Below are 17,952 nucleotides of genomic sequence, written 5' to 3'. Positions count from 1 at the left end.
ATCGCATAGGGAGACATCAGCGCGCGCAACGCGGCGTGCAATTGCAGCGGCAGCACGGCGCAGCAGTATAGCTGCAACCGTGCGTGGAAATAGGATGGTCGGGATTATAATTTGCGTCTTACCTTGTATGGTCCGAGATCCTCGACAATGCAGGTGAAAATGGCTTCGCGACCCACCGAGACAGTGAGATTGTTCAAACCTGGGTTGCCGAATCTGGGTAAATCTGTAACACGGAACGTCCTCGACTTGAGTATCACGGCATCGCGCGAACACTCTACGTAATCGGCGGTATACATACATACTTACTTACTTACTTACTAGTACTTATACTTATACTACGTGCGCGCCGAAGTTTGTAAAGTACTCGAGGAACTCAGCAGTGAATGGCGCGAGTTAGCGTAAGCGGGTCAAGCGAGGACTAAGCTTGACTCTTTATAATTCTGCAATGTCTCGCATGCAATTTAAAAAAAGGAAGTTATTTGAAATCACCGTATGCATTTATCACCCCGTTATAAAATCTGGAGTAAGGCAGACATTCTCAAACTAACTTCTATTATGAGTCGGCTTAAAATATTTAGAAGCGTTTCTATACGACGATATAATAATTTTGGAATTTAACTCGATTTATAAGCGCGAAAAAATTCATGTTTATTAACTTTCGATAAGAACTAATTTTAGAAGCGAGAATGTCTAAGAATATTCTATATACATATACATACATGTTTCTAAGACGAATAGGATATTATATTGCATAAAAAATATTAAAAATATTAAAAATATTAAAAATATTAAAAATATTAAAAATATTAAAAATATTAAAAATATTAAAAATATTGTTCTCTATATAGACGTAAATTATACAATAATATTATGCAACATAAATCTTACTGATTTTTTTGTCTCGTTAACGAAATACTTTGCGGTGAAATTTATTATAGTGGTGAAGTAATTGTTATGAGAATGACAAGATTGTTTGTACAATATGTAACGAAATTCCTTTCATTAAGCTCAGCTTTATAGACGGTCCGCTCGTCAAGCTTAGAAACTTCTAAGAGGCCATTAACAAGCAAGCCAATTACTACTTCAAAGAAAATTTTCGAGACGAGATAGTATACTTATGAAACTACGCGTGATGATACGAAGTAAGTTAGCAACAGTTTATAGTATGGTACGTACATCATCACACCGCTGCAGTCCGGAATTTAATATGTACTTAAGTATTTCTCACCCAACAGAATCGACGTTGCCCCATATCATATCTGCATATTCAATTTCACATAAAATACTTGCATAACACTATCAGACCTAATTTCCTAGATAATGGAACATTATTTCTAAATAAAATTTTACGATATAAAATTTTATAATAGACATGGAATTTTATCAAATCTGAATAATTTTTAGAAATTACGTGCCATTATGAGAGAAGAAATAACTATGATCTGTCAATTTTATTACAAGTTCCTCGATTCACGATTCGCGACGAGCGGCACACACAGTGATGGTGTACAAGACCAGATACATTGCGCACGTCCGTCTGTACAATGAGTATCCCGTACGTCGTTCGTCACTGTTGCACATTTAGGAATATAACTGTGCACTAGAGTTAGAGTGACCTCTTAATCTTACTCGTTTGATGACTCAGACTGCAACTGTGTTAAATTTAATTGCAACTGTGATAGATAACTTCATGCAAAATAAATCGTATTTGATAATTGTGGATATCGTCGTGTAATTTAACGAAACATATTCAACATATCCTCTTAATGAGTGATGCCTTTAACAATATATTGATATAATTATACGAATTCAAATTCGTATAAAATATTTGCATAACACTGTCATATCAAATTTTCTAGATAATGGAACATTATTTTTAAATAAAATTTTATATCGTAAAAGTTATATAGAATTTTATCAAATCTAAATAATTTTTAGAAATTATGTACCATTATGAGAGAAGAAATAACTAGGATCTGTCAAGTCAATGATAATACACTGACATATTTTATAAACTATTCAAATATAGAGAAAGAAAGAGACGTAATGTGCATTCATACATTCGTGATTTTTACAAACTTATGCAAGATGTAAAATTTGACATAAGGTTTCTGTTTTAAATTAGATTTCTTTCTTTCTTTTACACGGAAAAAGATTTATATCCGCAAAAAAGTTGTTATCATTAATATTTGCGATGTTTTTATAAATTATATGAAAGAAGAGTTGCTAGACCGAGATTTTAAAACTCTCGAATGTCAATTCCGTTATATCTTTAAGAACTCCGCATTCAAAGAAGCTGTGTGAAAGCGGCAGCAGGTATTTAATGCACACAGGCGCGCTTATTTACTTTCAAATAATCAAATTTCTCACCTACACTATTCCTCTACTAATTCCTAATGGAAGCGTGTAAACAAGTTTTTAACTTTATTAGGACGCATCTATTTTCTAAATGAAAGTCTATGTAAGTTTCTTCGCGCACGATCTGATCGATAACACTGTCTGAATATTCAGCTGACTTGTTCATAAAGTTATTTCGTATGAAGTTATATTTACATATATGTTTGAGTAGGTACGTAAAATAGCTTTCTGTTTATCAGAATCATTGTTTAAAAGAGATGAGATTTAAGTTGTTGGTATAATTCTTAAGATTCACATAAATCTAAACGGAATTAATAAAATAATACATTGATGTGCATCTATATAAGATAAAATCGATTATAATGACATTTTTAAAAGAAATCACCAGGTCACAAGACAAAGTTCTAATTTCTTAATCGCAAACTGAATTTTAATTTAATCTTCATCATATATGTACAGTTTGTCTAAAATTTTAAGACACTTCAACGTGCGCTAACATATATAATAAACCAAACTGTTTAGTAATGCAATGAAAAAGCACATAAAAAAATACCCGAAATGATTCGATTGTAATTGTAGAATCAATGTAATTGCAAAAACAATGAAAAAGTCGAATTTCCTGTAGTAAAAATTTAATTTTATTAATCGAATTTTATTTTACTCTAATGCTCGCATGAAAGTACTATATTTTATGAAGTAATCTTTCAAGTGCGCCGCAAATCAATAAAGATTAAATTGAAGTTATAAATCACGTGTTAATACAGCTTCGTTCATGAAGAACTGAAATGAAAAATAATGTGCACACTCCCTCCCGTGCCCTTAAATAACCATCTAATCTGATTTCTGGTAAACCGAGTAAATGGAAAATAAAGATCAGCACGCAAAGATGTTATCAATCGATAGTATCGTGGTAATCGAAGGCTAATTATTCTGGAAACAGACACAAAATCCATCGCCAGTCGATGAGGTTGCTTAAGGTACACTGCCGTAATACTTTTAATTGAACTTAAATCTTCTCTTTACGACGGTTATATTCTATTCTGTACAAGAAAGCAGTATGCTCTTTTTTGTACTTGTAAGCTTTCCTTATATATCAACAGTCTTAACCGTGCGAAGCGATTGTTGGAAATTTTTTTGTAAAAAGTATAATATTTTTCATAATGTGCACATTGTGAAGATAAAAAGGAGCATTTTTTAACAAATCACGTATTTGACGTTGTATTAGATTACTTATTGAAAATTATTCAAGTAAAAATCAGAAAAAAATAGTATTTGGGAGAACACAAATAGTGATTAAATTTTATGAGAACTGCGAGAATAAGATTAAATTGGTCTTTTTATCAATCTTTAATATAAAAAGACATACATATATTCGTCATCTGAATTCGATTTGCCGCTTTCATCTGTAATTCATCTTACCAGTTTTTAATCTCTTGTTTTTCAACCAAGTACCATATTTAAAGCTAATTTCGTGCAGTCTTTATCAATAATTCGCATACCGATTTAACATATTATACTTCCGTTGCGAAGCGTCCAAAAATTATATTTGAAAACCGGTGAATTTTTTACTCGCTCTCAGATCTGACCGTTGTATATTCGAATGTGTAATCTTCAGTCCGACCCGGGATCTATGTAAATCCAGATGAAGAGCTTCGAACGAGCGAAGAGAGGGCGAGGGAGATAAATAGAGAAACGAATAGTAGAGAAAAGGTACAGAGGGGAAACGATAGTGGATAAAGCGAGTTCCGAATCTCCGCACGTTCGCGTATTACCATTGATAGGGACATCACGGTTCCTTCTGAAAATAAACGTAACGATCCTATCTAAGATCGAGGGATCAATACTCGCCGCGATGACCCGTAAAACGTTTAGTTCGGAAGCGCAACCAAACCGTTTCCAAAATTATACTCGTGAACAATGCAAGCAGTCTTGATCCGACCGAGAATCAAAGAAAGCAAGCGCGTTGCGTATAAGCGCGACAGCTTCATCTGAGCCGAGTGACAGCTTCCGGTATCTCTTATTTCGGTTACAATATCCGACTATGTTGCTCATCAATCCTGCGCGTCGGCGTGGCTACGGGCCAAAGCTACCGGTACATGTATGAGACAAAGTTGCACGTACCGGTAACTGGAAGCTTTGCGATACTATCTATCATTCCTTCATCCTGCCGTAAAAAGAATACCAGATTCTGTGTATTTCGAAAATGTAATATGGACTTTCCTTCCTGCACATCGGAGCTGGGATTAAAGCTTTTTCTCTTGCATATACATGAAATAAACATATCCTGAATTGCGAATCGATCAATCTTCGATTGATTCTTATGTGTATGTAATTGTTACAAACGCGCGCGTGTATTATAGAATCTCAGTGAACGTTACTTTTTAATATTTTTCAAACTGCTAAAAGCTATTTAATTCTATTACTTTACTTCTGTTTACACTACGCAAAATAATTACCTAAAATTTGAAAACGGCATTCTCTAAATACATATATGTAAAATTAGCACACAAACTTATTTAATTAATGGAATTATATATTGTTCTTTATTTAACATAAAACAGAAAAATTCCAAAACTTGTGCAGCTCTTTGTAACTTCCAACGAGTTCGAAATTAAAGGCAGGTCATTCTGTCAAGCAATCCCATCTGTTTGACTTTCCAAACTTAATTTCTTGAATTTTCATGAAAGTTGGCATGTTTATTGTAGCGGACGAAATAATTAACATAGTAAAATTACCAACTTTTGTGGCAAAATTAATTTTTATAATACAAAAGAAATTTTACTACACCGTCATAATTATTATATTATTGTAATAACTCACTTTAAATCATTTACAATTTACAATCAAATTTGCGTATTTCGAATATAATATACATTTTTTAATTTCTTGGATTAATTGAGATAAAAGTATAAACCTTGATCTTTGTAAAAGTTAAATATCCCATTTTGCAAAATATAACGCTCTACTTTATGTCATTACAGAAGCCATTTTCTGAATACAGACATGATTCCGGTTTTGTATTTTATAAAGCAATTAAATATGATAAAAGCGTTTTGTCATTGAATTATAGCTTCGTCTGTGACAGTTTTCACATGGACACGATGGAAATTTCTATTTTATCGTGATAAAAGTGTTCATATTTCATTGAAGTAAATTTGACCAATGATCACTATATACGAAGCAATGCTGCTCTCGTGATCATCACGTATATGCATTGCTAGTAACGCTATTAACATTTGCACATAGAGTACATTTCGTCGTTCTCGTGCAATTCTACATGTTACAGACCTCAGTTTGCCGCTGCTATTCTTGTACAAGATATTTTAGTATAATTTACATTTCATATATATATATAATATCAGATATTAATATGATGACTCTAAACACGGGCTTAAAAGCTTTTTCAATTCTAATAGAGAGTTTCGATCATGATTATATATATCATCTACAAAAACAAGTCTAAAGATGTAATAATGTCTAAATATGTTTGTATATTTAACTTTATTTTAATCACAGTTCAAAGCAGAAAATATATATTTGATCATAAAAAAATTTTTGTAGCACAAAAAAATTAAGAGCAAGCACCAAAAGCACACTCGATAAACAACGATAAATATTGAATATGTAAGGAGTATATCAAGATTTGAGTTGACACCAAGTATTTTCGTGGATATTTTAAACGTTACTATAACATTTATTTACTATAGCGTAAACTGTGTGCTGCTAGTGCGAATTATATATTGCGATACGCTATTAAACTTTGCGACGATGATAAATAGCAGGGCGGATATTTGAAAAATGTACCGCCGCGATGCAATAATAATTTACTTAATAAGAAAGAGAAACATAAGATCACGCTTGGATATTATATTATGCTGTACACTTAAACATTCGGCGTGATGTATTTCAATAGAAATTCATACATTTTTAACGAAACGTCTGAAGATGGCGATAAACTGATAAACTTGTCAAAAATTTATAACGATCTAAAGTATTCCCCACTATGGCTTTCTGGATATCGATGTGGATATAAAAATCGTTTAGTATCAATAATATTGTTACGATTTCGACGGGCGCTCAGGGAATGAGCATAGACACTTCGCCGTTTGCCCCTGGAGCCATTGAGATTCCACGGAGGTTTACACTCAAGTACCTCGATCGCTGACTGTTATATAAATCGTATCTTCTAAATTGGAAAACAATCTCAGCCGGCGTGATTTCTTCACCGTGCGGAAAAACCGCGCGTCTCCAAAGCACTCGGAGAAGATGAAATAGTCGCATTCGCTTACGTGCGGTGCATTACTCGTCGTAGCATCGAGAGAAATATCTTGAAAATATACGCATGCGAATACAAAACTGACGAATGAAATTTTTAATCAGCTTTGATTATGGAATGGCTACATGAATATCGCACGAAATCATGTTATATGCAGTGAAGATCGTTGCGAGTAATATAACCGATATTGATTTGATGCTAATCTGCACTAAATTATTAAAGCAAATTTTTTTAAATATTACTTAAATTAAAATATAAAAATACACAGATTGTAGAACATGAAGATTTTAAATATTTCTTAAAGAATTCATAATAACTTAAAAACTTTTGTTTTGTACCAAAGCATTGTTTGTCACAAATAAAACAATTGTAAAAAAAAGTGCTGAAATGAATTAAAAAGTTCATGTCAAATGTGCAAAATGTAAAACGCAAAAAACTATTTCTTATTCGAAAATTTAACGCACTATATTTATGATAATAATAGCATCTTCAACATTATGATTATGTATTTTAACTGAATTAACCGAACCATAATATAAATGTCAAGGTGTAATATCTTCTAATGAAGTTAGACATGTCTAGACCACGTGTTAGAGTCTACGATCCCTTCACTCTTATTAAGGCAATTGGCCATTTACCGTAATCCCTGATAGCTCCCGTCTTCATCCGTACGTCAGTTCTTTAATGATTTTATTACGCTCTCCTCTCAAATCCCCTTGTTTAATTCCTCGTGTTACCGTCTAATTCCTCGATAACGGTGGAGGCATTGGGCTCCTTCTCGGAATAACAATGGGCATTCCCTCAGTGTGTCCCCCCCTTCGCTCCGAAGCACGTTCTACGGTTTAATTATTTCCAAGTGCGATCCTCGCGTCGCTGCCGGCGGAAAAGTTGGAAAGGGACAAAGACGCGCCGGAAATTTACTTGCTGCGTATAACAAGCTAAATGGTTAACGGTTCCTGGAATATTATACGCAAGGTTGTCTCCGTTTCTGCGTGTTCTCGTACAACGCTTCCTATTATCTTCGCAATCGTAGCAGTCGAGCAGCCGCGGGTTCCCTGTAGTTATCGTCACGCGAAAATAAATCATTTACTTTCCTCGCCGACAGATTTTATTGGCGTTCCAATATTTTATGAAGTGTTTTGTCACATTTGCAGTCACGTTATGTCTATTATCGAACAAGAAAGAAATAACTGAAATGTTCAAATTTTGAATTATTATTAAATGTTATCGATCTCATAGTCAAACTTCTACTTTTAAGATACGACGAAAGTTAATTCTTTGATATTTCTATTAATGTTCTGAATGAAAACTAGAACGTGATAAATTTATAATGTTTAAATTGATTTTATTTGGAATTAAAATTGAACATTGAAACGCTGAAACTGTAGATTAATAGGATTATATTTGCTATTTCTGCATATATGCACATATATGGTCTATTACTATCATCATTAACACTATTTTGAATCCTCTTATCCACCAATCCACCAATTAAATCCTTTCAAGTGACTCTATGTAGTATAAAAATATTAACAAAGTGATCAACGAAACGTAATTTATAACTGAAGTGTGTGTAGAGGTTTAACGATTCATAAGACTTCGTGATTATCTTTTTATCTTTTCGTGTGACGCGCCTCACGAGATACTCAGCGCGATTGTGAAGTGACGTCCAATACGTTTCTCTGGATAATTAGTGACGAATAATTTACGTCTCTCAGCAAAACGTATTCAAACGAAGATCGGGCGGACAAAAAAGTATCAGATTTTCAATCTGGCACGGATCGCAAATATGGGAGGAAGTCACGAAGCGGTTTCATCACGTGTAAGCTCACCGCGATAGCGGAACGGAGTGAGGACGAAAATTGATTGCGTATAACGCCGTGACGACGTAAACTGGAAATGCGTGCTCGCGCGACGACAGAGGGAGACGACTCGCGGCAGTGTGTGTATCGCGTACGCAAATCAGATTAATTACCGAATACGTGAGCGCTGAGGTGAGGCGGACTAACGAATCCAGGCACGAATCCTCACTCTGATAAGGCCGCCAGTCCGAGAGATCGAGAGTCGCTACGCGAATCATCCAGATACGGATGGAAGAAGCGGCCACGCGAGAGAGTGAGAGTGAACGGAACACACGCCAAGAATCTCAAGGCATTAAACCAGACATCTCGTGTCCCATAAACCCCAGGCTTTGATCCTAATCCTAACTAGAATCTGAGCTGTCGTCTGCCTAATCGAGTTTAGCCGCTTCGGATCCACTGCGTAATCGGCGCTCGAAACTCATACCTGATTATGCTGCCAGCTATTCGCAACATTGTTACCTGCTCAATCGCGTAATAAACTTGGCAACTTGAATAGTTTGAATCGTTGACGGTCGTTAACTGATCGTAACCGCCCTGATAAACGGGGTCGACGACTACAGATAGCTGTTGTCAAATTTGCATAGAAATTTTGAAGAAAAAACTACGAATAATATATCTAAGAAAATTTAGAAATTTTTATGTACCTATAATCAAAATATATAAATCAAGAATTTTTCACACGCTTTTTTTTTACGTCACTTATTATTAGCGTATTGTTTTATCTGCTTAATTACAAAATTAACTTTGCACCATAAATCTTCCATACATAAGCATTTTGTTTGCCTTATGTATGTATGAGTTACATGTTATGCATAGTGCATTAATGTGGAATGAAATTCGATATACACCGCCCATATAGGTCATAAAAAAAAAAAAAAATGTTATCCGATATCTTTCAACAGAATCACGAATGAAATTTTCGGCAGTGTATCGATTCATTTTACAAATATTGTCAGTCTCGAGTATATTCCTATTTTTTATAAAATATTATTTAGAATAATTTCTCACAAGTAAAATTAATAAGCGAGACTGAACATACAAAGGAACAAGTAATTCTTGCACGCTGACATCGTATAACAAGTTGAATTCGGTGGCCAATGAAATTCACGCGGTACGATACTTTTGTTATCAAGATAAGAAAAGTATGGTCAATCCCCCTTAAGCAAGAAAGTTTATCCGCAAACTTTCATAGATCTCGATTAGTTTCTTTGAACGAACCACCACTTTTGACCCAAAGCGGCGAGAAGTGCTAGTAGTACAAGTAAATATAGAAGCAGTCACATAGCGTGTCGCGTTCGCCGGCATCAAAAGTATGTCAACGTCGTCACTTCGTTCAGCATTGTTCTCGGTAACGCTGATAGACGTCGTAACCATAATCTATAACACCCTAAGAATACGCTCCGGCTAATTAACATCGGAATGGGCAGGGAAGAGCGGCTGGCGGGTGCGTTTTCATTGCGCTAGCAATAAATTCAGGAAGCAGATAAGCGTTATCGCGGTCTTTCGCCAGCACCTATCTGTAGCAGTCGTGGTTTCCCTATTCTCGAACAGACACACGAGACCACCGCACCACGTAACGCGGTCGCCATTGCGGCCGTGATAGACGATGCATCGATCGGTGGCTTACCGGGATCGAAGCGATCGAAAGCTGCCGGATAATGTAAGCGTGCAATTGCGATATCACGAAGTTAGACGAGTTTGTAAACTGACTATCTTTGGCCAATGTCAATTTATTTTCGATAGATAGATCTTAAATCCCACAATGAAAATTCTGATAGCTGATATAAATAGTTAAACTGATGTTTTTATATCACTGTTGAAACATTATAAAAGTAACATTATAAAGAACAAAATTATATTCCTAATATTTTATTTATACATTTTGGTAGTCCAGTTATACATTATTTATAATAGAAGAATGCGTAATGTGAAAATACGTAATACCAATAACAACAAAAATATACTACTTAAATAAATCACATCCGGAGTCTGACAATTTTCTACGTTCAAGTTTTCATTATTCGTAGGCTAAGTAAAGAAGGGGCTGTACTTTCTTGTAGAACAAAGTCTCTGGTACGTTCATCTACTAAATGTACCCATTTAATAATCGATTTTTACCTTACTATATTATTCAGAAGAATTCTTAAAGTTTCATACATTTTAAGAAAAACTGATGTAAGATAGACAATATCGTTGGAAAAGTTTCATTCGCTTAAAAAAATTGACAATTACGTTGCTTATAAGTTGTTTTTTTTTTCATTATTTTTATCTGCAAAATGCATTTACTCTATTGTAAATATACATTGACCAGATAAACATTCGCGTATTTTTTTGCATTTTATTTTATCATAAATTCGTACATATGATTCCAATTTTAAATAATAAATGGTTACAAATTTTTTAATGTATGTTTTAGGACATAGATTAATAGAAAATGAAAATCTATCAAGAATCTAGGATAGTACTTTCAATAAATATTTTATAGTTCCAATATTGGATGATTAGAAATTTATAATTTGATTTTATCTATTTGACATAGGGATAAAAATATTTATACTATTTATATTACTGTAGCGACTGCGATTTATGAAATCTAAAGTTTAAAGTCTCGTCGAAGCGATAAGCGATATTTATAATTGTGTGTCTAATATCTAAAAAAGTATTTGGACGGCAGATTTCACGCGGATCTCTCGCAATTGTAGTCGATAAGTGCGATCGGGATAAGCCGCTTTTAGAATTGACCCATCACGATACGAGGCTTAATTGTTGGCGAAATGAATTAACGGAGCGCATGCAACGCGCTTTAATTTATTCACCATTTATCCACGTACAACTATTTCCGGCGCAGCGACTATAAAGTATGTTGTTTCAGCATGAACGATACAACTTCTCGTCAGAACGGAACGTCTAGGTATTACTAATGCAATTACGCAATTTACTAATGAATATCGAAGTCTATTGTTTATCGGTAAATCTCGCTTCGCATAGTGCGCTGAGAACTTGCGTACACGAAACGGCAGAATATTCAAGGAGAAAAGTTTCGTCGTTACAATGCAACTCTATGCGCGCCCTATAAATTATATGATTCTCGAGCTAGCTATAATAAAACGAGAGAGATCGAACGAAAATTATTCTCGTAACAATTTTATTAGAATTTATCTGTGGAATTAAATATTGATATTGACGTTTTATGTATTATGAGTGACATGCAAATATTTTTGATACAAAAAAAATTTTATACAACAGGAACAATACTTTTCAAGATGCTGCGCGATTCTTATTGATAGATTGTTTTATTTTATTTCTTCATGTACATGTCTCTTAATTTTTTTTCAAGTATACATTATCTTTAAATTTAAAAATACATTGCAAAAACACACTTTAAATATTCTTAAAGCATTTTGAAAGAGAGATGCAGGAGTGTCGCGAAGAGAAATAATTATTCATAACAAATTAAAATGTTATTTTATCAGCGTGTTTCTATCATCTGCATTTAATTTAGCGAATGTAAATTTAACGATATAGTGAAATAGAATACGATATTTTTCTGATGTCTGATACTAAAATTGTGAGTGAGCAAAAAATTTATATTTGGTTCCTACAAGCGCGACGACTTGATGCAAAGCAACCGACGTCACTGCAATAACAACGCATTCAAATTTAAGTGATGCACCTCTGCAGCGACGAAATTGTCGCGAGATTAAATCCTCTATGACTGTCGTAATCAGATCCAGGTAATAAACTCTCTATCTATAAATCCCCCCTCTTTCCTCTCTCCATCAACCGACTCTTCTCACAGCGTTTCTCCGCTTCGCGTTTGTACCCCATACACAATTTCGTTGTTCATGCTTTTGCGCCCACTCTCATGTATTCTTCCTTTCCCAGAACAATTACTGCGCATTTTAATTAAAAATTCTATTAATTCGCCGCGGGCTTATGCGAACGACCATCGCGAAACAAACGACGCCGTTCCGAAGTATTAAAAGATAGTTTTAAGGCCGCGAGACTGTTCCCACGTAATTCCCGTAAGGGAGGTTTCCGCGCGTATCCGTGTGCTCTGCGGAGAACGCTCTCTCATTTTCTTTTTAATTTCTCTGACTCTTTAACAAAGTGTTAATCCTACGGGGGATCCGGGCAATGAAGAGAAAGTTGTCAGAGTTTCGACCAATTGCGTTCGTGAATACCAAAATGCAACGGTGCGGGTAGCTCTCGCGTTGCAGTGTTGTTAAAAAATTTTTTCGCTAGAATAAGATCGCGACATAATCTTCATTAAAACTGCATCGTCCAACGAATCGTTGAATGTAGCACATATATCTGTTACATTTAAAAATATATATGTATGTGTCAGAGTAAAAATTTATCACGCACAATGTGGCGCAATGAAATTACATGCACGGTCGAATGAATCTTTACTCGCGTGAAATATAGCTTAATTAGCAATTAGCTTGCAAAGTGCATCCGTAACAAAATACGGTCACATCTGAATATCCAATTTGCGTATTGATGTATGAGACCGTCAAAGCGCGCCGAAGTAATGTAGATATGAATAATAATTAATCGGCATGCCGGAGAACTATACTGAAACTTAATGCATCTCATTACTGCAGAGATCCGCGCGCTTCACGCCGCCAAAGAAACGTCCGCGCGCTTCGGCTTGTGTATGCCGGCAGATGTTTATGTATATGTATATAAGTACTCCGTCACTGGTTCGGGATTTGTAAAGGGGAACATCCTGGCGGCACACTTAGCACGGATAACGGCGCTGTAAGATCCCGGGTGGAGAACGGCGTAAAGTTTGAGCTTAAAACACAATTTAGCGACACAGCGTGTCTTCTATATCCACGACGGAATAGGTAAGATAGTTTGCGGAAACAGGTGGAGCGAGGTAACTCGTTCGACGGAGCATCCTTTCCGCCTTGAGATTTTGCTCTGAGAGAAAAATCCTCCTCTAGAGAAAAATTTTGTTCGCTGGTGCATAGCAATTAACAGGCACTTGTGCTTCGCATCGCGCAAGCATCGTCTGGCTTTATTTACTTACTTTAACAAATAGTTTTAAAAGCGCACAATTCTTTCGGATTTACTGGAATATTTTTTTCACTACACCACTGCCTTTTGTAGGTATGTATAAGGATAATCTTTAAAATATTAGTAAAGATTAAAAAGATTTTGTCACAAAAATTTTTACGTTTACTATTGTTACGTCCTACTCGCTCTTTCTTTCCGCGATATTACGAAACAGAGAGATAAGAAGAAAAACGGAAATCAAATGTCGGATGGATATTTCAGACTAATAATAAAAGTAATATCTCATTAAACACTCCAGTGATAGCAACGCTCGTTTCGAGATACGCGAAAGAAAAACAGAAAACAATTTCATCTCCGACGTTTCATTTTTGTTATCACATTCAAAACAAATCGACGACTTAGTCTCCGATTAGTCAAAAATCTTCACAATACCTTATGAAATTATTAATCATCTCTTGTGTTTTTTTTTTAATCAAAATGTATAAACTATATTTATTTATATGACAATTATACTTGCACAAATAACAATTTGTCTAAGTTTTGAAACCAGACGATTCTTATTACACTGAAATAGCGTTTTCTTACACAAAAACGTATCCAAGTGTCCCCCTCATTATATATGGCTGAATTCATGTAAAAAATTCTTCAGTTTTTATCTTTACAAAAATCTTGAAATTTGCAAAAATAAGGGAGGAGAAGGGGGTATATAAAAATATAATATTTAAAAAAGATATAAATACACGATTGTAAAAAGCATTAAATATCATACAATTTTTATGTAAAACATTTTATACATCTTTTGTAATTTTTACGATATTCTCTCAAAATCAAATATATTCAACTTGTAGAGGTGTTATAATCCCTGCGAGAAAGTAATAAATAATTAAAATAAAAAATACACGTCTCTTATTTTTAGCTACTCTACAATATATTCGAAGTCTGTTAAAATCGGACGCTTGGGTACGTTTTCTTGTGAGATTAAACTTCGCTATAATTTTACTTGCGTGAAACGGTAATTATCTCTAAGATAAATGAGAATTATGACGAAAGTTTGGCGAAAATAATACGGGACTGAAAATCTAATTCATCGAACTGCAAAGCGTTACAATAACTTTGGTTGCAATCATTCGGAATTTTATCTCGTGCTTCGGGAGCTTATCTCTTGTTTACAACTCTGCAATTCTAATTAAGCATCATTCAAACAGAGAAATAAAATTTTCTAAGAATTCTTATTAAATTCTGTGTCATGAGAACATTTTAACATATAAAAAATGGAAAGTAGAGAGAAATTATAGTAAGAAAATATAGCAAGTTAAGAAAAATTTTTTAAGCTTGCTAAAGAAGCAAGAACCAATTACAACGTCTATCATATAAAATTAGGTGACATTTTATTGATTTTTTTTTTTTATTAAAGTTAAAAATAACTTTTAAACCTACTTTAAATTATGGAATAAATTTTCGTAATCTGTACTAAATTTTACCTATATTTTTAAAGTGCATAATTTGATAAAATTTTAAATGTATAATTAGTTCAATTATGTCACATCGAAAACTGTTAAAAGCAGAAAATTCTGCAAAACTGCAGTCACATTTCTCATTTTGCGAAAACCGCGAATGTGCCAGAACATGCGCGAATTGAACTTCTCTACAACGAGGCGCGTCTATCTTGTAATTTCCACGATCGCGAATGAAGTTCGTGCAGCGTGTATTTTAGGCCATTGTTTGGCTTACAATCATCGGCGGAAGGGCACCTGTGCGCATTGCGCACCGTAGGATGAACCCGCAGCCGCGGGCCGAGGGAAATCCGAACGTCCAACGAAAATCGATTTGGCGAGCCGGTGGGGAACCCACGATACCGGTAATTTGTGACACGCGATCTCGCACCGAATGAAAACTTGATGCCGTCACGTGGATCTGACTGGCGCCGTGCAGACGTTCCGGTTATTTCATCGAGTTCTCTACGGTTTTCATACGCGCGCGCATCTACGCTCTTCTGCACCCCGTTCGCGTCTCCTCGGTGGATTAAAATCTCCGTTGCCGTGCTCGTAACCTTATATTAGAGATTGGTCTGTCCACCATAATTCTGCATACGATATTCTCGATAGCTTATCTTCTCGACCTTTGTAAAAAATGACTGTGTATATGAGATTAATAATTCAATGCCATTATTGGCATCGCTATCATTTATAATTCTCACTATGCCATTATTTGCAGTTACAGTATATCTAATCAATTAAATTAATGATCAGAAATCTGCATTTGCGACGCTTTTAATCGACTAAATAACAGTCGATTTTTTGTGATAAATATTTTCTTCTACATAATATTCCCCGGAATCTCATACACTTTTCTATAATATTAAATCGAACCCGTCAAGCGATTTTTAATTTCAATCCGTCATCTTAAGCTACTGCACATATTGACTGCAACAAGGAAATTACTGTACGAGGATTTTCAGGACGTCACGACGCGATTTTACGCACCTGGCAGGTAACGAGCGAGTGTGGATGTGTGCGGCGCGTTACATACGAGCGCACACGTATTGCGGCCGACAGTCGCATGCTCGCACAAAGGATCCCATTAGACGGTACGAGCACGCAGATCCTGCCCTTTGAACATACGCAAATCAGTGACAAGTCGCGTACGAACAGGCACTCAGGAGGAACGGACTCCTGGGGGAGAGGGGGAGGTACATCAAGGCATGTCCAACGTTCCTGTTCGCCATCCTCCTGGAAACACTCGTCTTGTGCCCTCTAGGAGAAACGGGCCGACGGTGACACGGTGAAAATGGGTTTTCGATCGCTCCGACGAGTGAGCACGTGGCCCGTACGACGACCTCGTAAGAACGAGGGACCAGAACCGATCTGCGTTAATGACCGACGAGTTTAATTGGAGGATAATGGGCCCGCGGTAACTACGACAGATCGGCACACATCTGTTTTTGCTTCTACTTGTGCACAAAGTTCTAATTATTTTTCATAATAACGCGAGAATCTGCGATTAAGTAAACGGAGTAAACACACCCGGTGATTTCGCTCGCCTCGCGGCGTTCTTAATTATATTCATAAAAAAATAATTACAACATTATTTAATATACTTTCCGTTAAAATAACATTCGTTCTGAGAGGCATTTCTATTGCTGCCGGAATCGATATTATCATGCGCTTAATTTGAAATATTTTCGCGTAATTTGATTTAGTCGCGTGGAAACGATCGTGAAGTTGATTTAATATTATTTATTCATGCTTATAACACTAATTTTATCCTTGCTTATTACATAAGAAATTCTTATACGTAAAATATTAAATCGGAGCATCTAATAGGAACCTAAAATTAATAATTGAAATCACTGTTAAGAATATACCTATATTTATAAATGAGATAAATGAATTGTCCCTTCATTGCAAATTGAAATCCGTCGGATATCGCTTGTTAATGCGATGTCGCATAATATCCAGGCGAAATTAGACTTTAAGAACGAGAATGTCGCTTTCGCAAGCCCAGAAATCTCGTTTCGAGAAAAAGTGGACGGTCTGTGACAGTGGAAAATGGGATTTCGATCGTTCGCGGGACACCAAGCTGCCGCTGAAGAACGAGCTGTGGCCAGCTGCGGTGGATCGTAAAGTAGAACGAGTGGACCAATCAGAATGAGAGAAAGAGACAAAGACCTTTCCCTCTTTCCCCTTCCTATAATATTAAGCCAGGATATTAAACGTCCACAGCGTTGAAGCGTTTCCGGGCGGGATCGCTGTCGCCTTTTTCTCGAAGAAATGAAGAAAAAAAGAGCATGAAGACCCGATGTCGCCGTAGAATTTAGAATGACGCGCTTCATGACGTAAACTCGGTAACTTTGCAACGCGACAATACGGTGAGAGGCCGTTTCGCGCGAATGGCGTGCGTAATCCTTAGAGAAGAGGGACTTTGCAAGACAATCTCTCATTTCCCGAGAATACAAAGATACGAAATAGCCCTTTTAACGGCCGCTTCTACGTTGACCGGACGATAAACTCCGACAGTCTGTCTCTGTATAAAAAATAACTGCCTACACTTCGTACGCTGCCACGCAATCTCTCAGCAAGCGAGCTTTACTATTTGGCGGTGGAAACGAGAAAAAATCAACCAGAATGCTCGCGGAATGCTCGCGAATAAAGTTTCGGGAATCCTGCTAACGACTCGCAACACTCGGGATGTGACTTTCAGCGGCGCGCGCGTCTCGATTTTCAAACGGACTCGGGGAGTCACGGAGATGGCAGCTATATACACATTCTATGTGTGCGCACACTGCGGCACGTACGGGTCGGGATATCGCGTTGGATTAAATGGGGCGAGCCGATCAGGGCGAGAGATCGAGGAAAACGCTGGCTGCGATTATTTGCGAGTCGCACCATCGAGTGTCACATACGTTTACAGAGTAAAATAAGAAAAACGCGC

General features: G+C 36.0%; 1 protein-coding gene across 1 annotated transcript in view; it reads right to left on the bottom strand.

The window, feature by feature from the left end:
• LOC105668022 (opioid-binding protein/cell adhesion molecule homolog) overlaps positions 1-17,952 on the bottom strand; it is an 80,023-nt gene that overhangs the window by 49,167 nt on the left and 12,904 nt on the right. Inside the window, exon 2 of the mRNA XM_012360191.2 lies at positions 123-223. Coding sequence (XP_012215614.2) covers positions 123-223 — 101 coding nt within the window. The remainder of the gene's footprint in view (positions 1-122; positions 224-17,952) is intronic.

Source organism: Linepithema humile, chromosome 6, assembly GCF_040581485.1.
Source record: "Linepithema humile isolate Giens D197 chromosome 6, Lhum_UNIL_v1.0, whole genome shotgun sequence".
In the NCBI taxonomy this organism is placed as follows: domain Eukaryota; kingdom Metazoa; phylum Arthropoda; class Insecta; order Hymenoptera; family Formicidae; genus Linepithema; species Linepithema humile.
This window is presented reverse-complemented; position numbering and strand designations above follow the sequence as displayed.